At 44.8% G+C, this 7,500-nt stretch overlaps 1 protein-coding gene across 1 annotated transcript in view; it reads right to left on the bottom strand.

The window, feature by feature from the left end:
• The window catches only part of LOC308166776 (glucocorticoid modulatory element-binding protein 1-like), a gene marked incomplete at both ends in the record, with an annotated part of 8,634 nt that extends 4,128 nt beyond the window's left edge, over nt 1-4,506 (bottom strand). Inside the window, 3 exons of the mRNA XM_080541102.1 lie at nt 2,318-2,421; nt 3,949-4,055; nt 4,404-4,506. Coding sequence (XP_080397228.1) covers nt 2,318-2,421; nt 3,949-4,055; nt 4,404-4,506 — 314 coding nt within the window. The remainder of the gene's footprint in view (nt 1-2,317; nt 2,422-3,948; nt 4,056-4,403) is intronic.
• Nucleotides 4,507-7,500: the final 2,994 nt, after the last annotated feature.

Below are 7,500 nucleotides of genomic sequence, written 5' to 3'. Positions count from 1 at the left end.
ATCATAAGCAGGTGGACAACGCGTCACGGTGCTGAAATAGCCGACATACCGTGTGTGGTTTGAACAAAATAACACGAGCTCAGTAAGCCATTCAAACGTAATGTTTACGTATATGTGACTGCAACACACATATGAACAGTAACAACGCAAATTCTGTTTAATTTTCTGAAAAACATTGAAAACAAAATCGGCGAAAACAAAAAGCATCTCCCATCGGTCAGTATTTGCTTGATATCTGGTGATATTGACGTCACTTTAATCCACAGGCAGTTCTCAAGGTTTTTATGCATCCATCGATTCCTCTCGTGCGTCTTTATCGCATTCATTGACGAAAAGGACGACTCGCATGTATAGAAAGGGAACATTGTGAGCACGGAAAATGTCTCTCACAACGGCTTTGCATTGATGAAACCAGGTAGGATGAACGTATAGTTCACTGTCCATTCCTCTTTAAATGCCCTGTTTCCACCGTCAACTTTCCTCTTTAGACCTTTGGAGAGTGACATTATGTTTCTCTTGCTAGCAGGTTAAATGTTTGGCTAACTTCACCCGGCACGCAAACAACCAATCCAATAATAATAATGTGACCTTGTCTGGGAGGAGGGGGGAATAATTATCAGAATGAAACTATGTTACCTAATTATTAGAATAAGTTAGGCTACGCTACATCGTCAGTCCACACATTTATTATTCAAAAATATGGAAAAGTGTGAAACTACGTTTCAACGTTGTTGAGAATCACAACACAAACTCGCTAGTCAAGCCAAAATACTGCAACATAATGGATTGGACAGCTACCTAGTTAACTAGAACACTACTTTACATTGTTAGCAGGTTCACAAAACAAGCTGTGTTAGTTGACTAGCGATGTGTACAGTCGAAAGAAAAGTCAAAGCATTAGAACGTGTCACATTTTTAAACAATCAATTACTGAAATTAGCCTTTGATTATGTTCGGGCCCGCCATCTAGTGGCTCAAAAAAAAAATGGCCCGAGGCCAAACCTAATTGCCGACCCCTGGTGTAGGGTGTAGGGTGTAGTGTGTAGGGTGTAGGGTGTAGGGTGTAGGGTGTAGGGCAGGGGTCGGCAATTAGGTTTGGCCTCGGGCCCAAAAAAATTGGAGCCACTAGATGGCGGGCCAGAACATAATCAAAGGCTCATTTAAAAAATGTGACACGTTCTAATGCTTTGACTTTTCTTTCGAAAAATGTACACATCGCTAGTCAACTAACACAGCTTGTTTTGTGAGCCTGCTAACAATGTAAAGTAGTGTTCTAGTTAACTAGGTAGCAGTCCAATCTATTACGTTGCAGTATTTTGGCTTGACTAGCGAGTTTGTGTTGTGATTCTCAACAACGTTGAAACGTAGTTTCACCCTTTTCCATATTTTTGAATAACAAATATGTGGACTGGCACAACAGGGCATTTAAAGAGGAATGGACAGCGAACTATACGTTCATCATACCTGGTTTCATCAATGCAAAGCCGTTGTGAGACTCACATTTTCCGTGCTCACAATGTTCCCTTTCTATACATGCGAGTCGTCCTTTTCGTCAATGAATGTGATAAAGACGCACGAGAGGAATCGATTGATGCATAAAAATAAAAATAAACTGCCTGCGGATTAAAGTGACGTCAATATCACCAGATATTAAGCAAATGATAGGAGATGGGAGATGCCACTTTTCACATTAAGTGAGTACCAAGCCTGTCGTTATTGTATTTAATAACCTAATTGTATTTTGTATATTTTGAATGAATGGCTTATGGCTCATTGTACTTATTATCCCTAATAGCGCGTTTGCTCTGTCGTTTCAGGAGCATAGGCCTACCACCACTTTTGCGCCGATTTTGTTGTCAATGTTTTTCAGAAAATTAAACAGAATTTGCTTTGTTACTGTTCATATGTGTGTTACAGTCACATACGTAAACATTACATTTGAATGATTTAATGAGCTGATGTTATTTTTTTCAAACCACACACCGCATGTTGGCTATTTCAGCACCACGCCTTGTCCACCTACTTATGATTCACTCTGAGGGGTTCAGCGTCAGTGCGCTTCGGTGCCTGATTGTCTGTCCCTGTGTCATTCACTCTCAACATGAATAAAAGTACAATAAGCATTATTCAGGTGGAGGTAGATTCTCTATTCGGACATTATAGGCGCGGTGTGGGACTGTCGGTCCGATATTGTAATAAAAAAAAAGATTAAAAGAAAAGTGGATTCTCAAAATAATCTGCTGGGCCAAATATTATTGGTGACGGGCCAGCAATGGCCCACGGGCCGCCTATTGCCGACCCCTGGTGTAGGGTGTACCTGAGCATGACCCCTCCCAGCCTTATGGCCCTCTTCCAGTCCTTTAGCGTCGCCTTCCCAGCCAGGTGGACAAACTGTTTAGGGCTGATCAGCTGATCGCTGAACTGCAGAGGGAACAGTGAACAGTTACCTACATGGTAAATATAGATATATACTGACTTATATAGATATATACTGATTTATATAGATATATACCGACTTATATAGATATATACCGACTTATATAGATATATACCGAGTTATATAGATATATACTGACTTATATAGATATATACTGACTTATATAGATATACACTGACTTATATAGATATACACTAACTTATATAGATATATACTGACTTATATAGATATACACTAACTTACATAGATAAATACCGACTTATATAGATATATACTGACTTATATAGATATACACAGACTTATATAGATATATACGGCCTTATATTCATATACACTGACTTATATAGATATACACTAACTTATATAGATATATACTTACTTATATAGATAAATACTGACTTATATAGATATACACTGACTTATATAGATATATACTGCCTTATATTCATATACACTGACTTATATAGACTTATACTGACATAAATAGATATAGATATATACTGACTTAAATAGATATATAATAATAATAATAATAATAATAATAATAATAATAATAGTGTGTAGTGTGTAGGGTGTAGGGTGTAGTGTGTAGGGCCTAGGGACCAGGCCTTAATGACACAGCTTCGGTCGTACACACAAACAAGTTATTAAACTCTTAATGGCTGCAAACACAGAGACCAGGACGACACTGCTGTCTGGAATAAACCACTGTTACTGTGGATGTGGACGTGGAGGAGAGGAGAGAGAGAGGCCAGATAGTCTGGGGTGGTCCAGTGGTCTAGCACCATGGCCTGGGGTGGTCCAGTGGTCTATCACCATGGCCTGGGGTGGTCCAGTGGTCTAGCACCATGGCCTGGGGTGGTCCAGTGGTCTGGTACCATGGCCTGGGGTGGTCCGGTGGTCTAGCACCATGGGCTGGGGTGGTCCAGTGGTCTGGGGTGGTCCAGTGGTCTGATACCATGACCTGGGGTGGTCCAGTGGTCTGGTACCATGGCCTGGGGTGGTCCAGTGGTCTGGTACCATGGCCTGGGGTGGTCCAGTGGTCTGGTACCATGGCTTGGGGTGGTCCAGTAGTCTGGTACCATGGCCTGGGGTGGTCCAGTGGTCTAGCACCATGGCCTGGGGTGGTCCAGTGGTCTAGCACCATGGCCTGGGGTGGTCCAGTGGTCCTGAGGTGGTCCAGTGGTCTGGTACCATGGCCTGGGGTGGTCCAGTGGTCCTGAGGTGGTCCAGTGGTCTGGTACCATGGCCTGGGGTGGTCCAGTGGTCCTGAGGTGGTCCAGTGGTCTGGTACCATGGCCTGGGGTGGTCCAGTGGTCTAGCACCATGGCCTGGGGTGGTCCAGTGGTTCTGGGGTGGTCCAGTGGTCTGGTACCATGGCCTGGGGTGGTCCAGTGGCCTGGGGCTAGCGTTAGGGTTAGGGCTAGGGCCAGGGTTAGAGACCTGCAGTACTTTCACACAGCAACCACTGGTGCCCTGGTGACAGTGATGTCATCAGGGAGGGACGGTACCTTCACACAGCGCACGTTGATGCCGGGACAGACGAACTTCTTAAACAGCAAGACGGCCCGGCTGCTGCCACAGGTGATGGGGTACCCATAATGCACCTCACTGGCCTCTAACACACACACACACACACACACACACACACACACACACAGGTGATGGGGTACCCATACTGCACCTCACTGGCCTCTGACACACACGCACGCACGCACGCACACACACACACACACACACACACACACACACACACACACACACACACACACACACACACACACACACACATCCGTAGCATACAACAATATACAGTAAATGCATTTGTCATGCTCTAAAACATGATCATGTAAACAATACAAATTTAAAATACAATTTTCATGTTCAATTGGCTAATATATATATATACTTATATGGATATGGATATACATAGATAGACAGACAGACAGACAGACAGATGTCTTACCTTGGTGTGTTTCTATAGCCAGCACGGTGGTGCCTGTGTCTGCAGTGTCCTCATTTAACCTGCGGGGGGCGACAGAGTCCCTCCTGTCACACAACACCACCATCACCCGCTCCTAACGACAACCTAACAACTCAACACCTCACACTTCACACGCCAGTCTTACTCAGGCTGATCTGCGTTTGTCGATCACAAGATTTAAGAAGCTTAAAAGGTTAGTCGACATCGTTTTATCAAGTCAGGCAGTCTCTTGGTTTGAAGGCTGTCAGACAGAACACAATGTGTCCAGTTCAATGGAAAGTTGTCTGCTGTTGTAACTGTCCTGAAGGGGGCGCCACAGGGTTCTGTCCTGGGACCGCTTCAGTTCACAATCTACATTAACACTAGAACAGCCATGCCTTTTTTACCTACTAAAAGACCCCCTCTTTACAATGCTCAAGCTGTTATTTACACACAACGACCACTAGTTGGCCGCTTGTAAATCAGCCTGCTCCCTACACAGAAAAACAGCAAAATAGCTTCATACTAGCTTATCCTGATGTGATTTTGAAAAAGTGACGGGTCACGGTGACCCCTGTGAGTAAAAAAAGAAATTCTATCTTTGCACTCGATAAAATTTCAGCTCCCTCCTTTCATGACTTTTCCTAGATATGTGCGTTCTACCACCCAGTATCCTTACATTTTCTAAACCACTTCAGGATAAGATAGAATAAAACTGTTTTGCAGTTTTTCTGTGTAGGAGGCAGGCTAAAATAATGAATGTCTGTTCTTTAAACACACTGAAATAAACAGACATCTCTTTAAGCACTGCTCTGTTCTGTAAACACTGAAATCAACTTTTCAACAAAAAGTTACAGCCTAAGCATTTATTTATCCTACAAGCTTAATCATCATCATCACTGCTCTCTTGACTGCTGTAAGTTATCACTGTCCTCAATTTCAACCATGTTGTAGTAGGCTATCACTTTAAATAGCTCATTATTTTGATTGTGCAACAAAGTCTTCCCAACCATATTCCCTGGGTCAGGGGTCTAGGTGCGATAATGAAGCTGTAAAACAAACGTCTGAACGTTTGAAAGCTTCAGAGAAAAGAAACGTGAAGTCCCTTGGTGTTGTTTTTCCTTTTAGCGACGAGTCGTTCGGGACTGAATGTTCAGGTGTCGGCGTGATAACCATGCGATACGCGATACGCAGAATGAAAGTACGAGTTACGATACTTTCCGAATGTTTTCGTGAGGGGAGTCGCCGTGGTCGTCGTCAGTCAACTGTTGTGATGGATTACTCGTCGGGCCTTCGGCTGAGGGGACGGCAAATGGGGTGCACATAACTGGTGCGCCAGTGCGCATGCGTCGCCAAAATGCATGCTGCGCGGCAGATCAGCGGCATGAACGCGCTCTTGCGCACCAACAGCTGGAAGCGCTGGGAGAGGAATTTACTTCCTCAAAATCCAACTGCTGACTGCTGACTGCTGCATCACTGCAAGCCCCACTAAGTAACTATTTGCCGTCCCCTCAGCCGAAGGCCCGACGAGTAATCCATCACAACAGTCGACCGTCGACGACCACGGCGACTCCCCTCACGAAAACATTCGGAAAGTATCGTAACTTGTACTTTCATTCCGCGTATCGCGTATCGCACGGTTATCACGCCGACACGTGAAAATTCAGTCCCGAACGACTCGTCGCTAAAAGGAAAAACAACACCAAGGGACACGTTTCTTTTCTCTGAAGCTTTCAAACGTTCAGACGTTTGTTTTACAGCTTCATTATCGCACCTCGACCCCTGACCCAGGGAATATGGTTGGGAATTCTATTAGAAGAAAAAAAAAAAGACTTTGTTGCACAATCAAAATAATGAGCTATTTAAAGTGATAGCCTACATTACAACATCCTCTACCATGGTTGAAATTGAGGACAGTATTAACAGCAGTCAAGAGAGCAGTGATGATGATGATTAAGCTTGTAGCATAAGTAAATGCTTAGGCTGTAACTTTTTGTTGAAAAGTTGATTTCAGTGTTTACAGAACAGAGCAGTGCTTAAAGAGATGTCAGTTGATTTCATTGTGTTTAAAGAACAGACATTCAGTTAGTGCTTAAAGAGATGTCAGTTGATTTCATTGTGTTTAAAGGAGTCTGACAGACTTTCATGCTTAAAGAGCAGTCATTTGATTTTGCATTTGTTTCTTTTGTTTTGCACACAATCATTTGTTCGTTCATCTTTATTTATGAATAAATGTCGTTTTGCTAATATAAGTTATCCATGTATCCCTTTTTTATCCATCCTGTGGGACGGGTCGTGACTCGCGAGCTCGGGGAGCACCAAGCAGCATCCCTAGGTGCTCCTCTGAGCACTGGCCCCAAAAAGTTATGTGCACCCCTGTCTATACATATATATATCGGGGCAGCTGTGTCTCAGGAGGTAGAGTCGCCGTATAATGATCGCAAGGTTGGCAGAAGTGTCGAAATGTCCTTGGGCGAGACACTGAACCCCAAATTGCTCCCAGTGAGCGGGCCGACGTCTTGCATGGTAGCTTGGCCGCTATTGGTGTGTGAATGTGTGTGTGAATGGGTGAATGAGAGGCCGTTGTAAAGCGCTTTGGATAAAGGCGCCAGGGCAGAGTGGGGGGGTCAGCCAGGGCAGAGTGGGGGGGGGGGTCTCAGCCTAACTAGAGTCGCCTGGCTTTGGGGAGCTGAGGAGAGATATTGTTATGAAACTGAAACTGCAGTATGGCTACCCCATCACCTGTGTGTGTGTGTGTGTGTGTGTGTGTGTGTGTGTGTAACTGCAGTATGGCTACCCCATCACCTGTGTGTGTGTGTGTGTGTGTGTGTGTGTGTGTGTGTGTGTGTGTGTGTGTGTGTGTGTGCTCTTACCCCTGTAGTATGGGCTGCAGGCGGAGAAAGACCTGAGTGTTGTCACAGAGTGTGTCCCCCTCCCCCTCCTCCCCCTCCTCCTCCTCCCCCTCCTCCAGCTCCTCCCCCTCCCCCTCCCCCTCTTCCTCCTCCTCCTCTTCATCCTTCATCATCACCTCCTCCCCTCCACAGGTCGTCACCTCCGCTGCCTCCATCATCACCCTGGAGACACACACACACACACGCAT

The sequence above is a fragment of the Nansenia antarctica genome (genome assembly GCF_963989245.1).
Source record: "Nansenia antarctica genome assembly, chromosome: 10".
NCBI classification, from domain to species: Eukaryota; Metazoa; Chordata; class Actinopteri; order Argentiniformes; family Microstomatidae; genus Nansenia; species Nansenia antarctica.
This window is presented reverse-complemented; position numbering and strand designations above follow the sequence as displayed.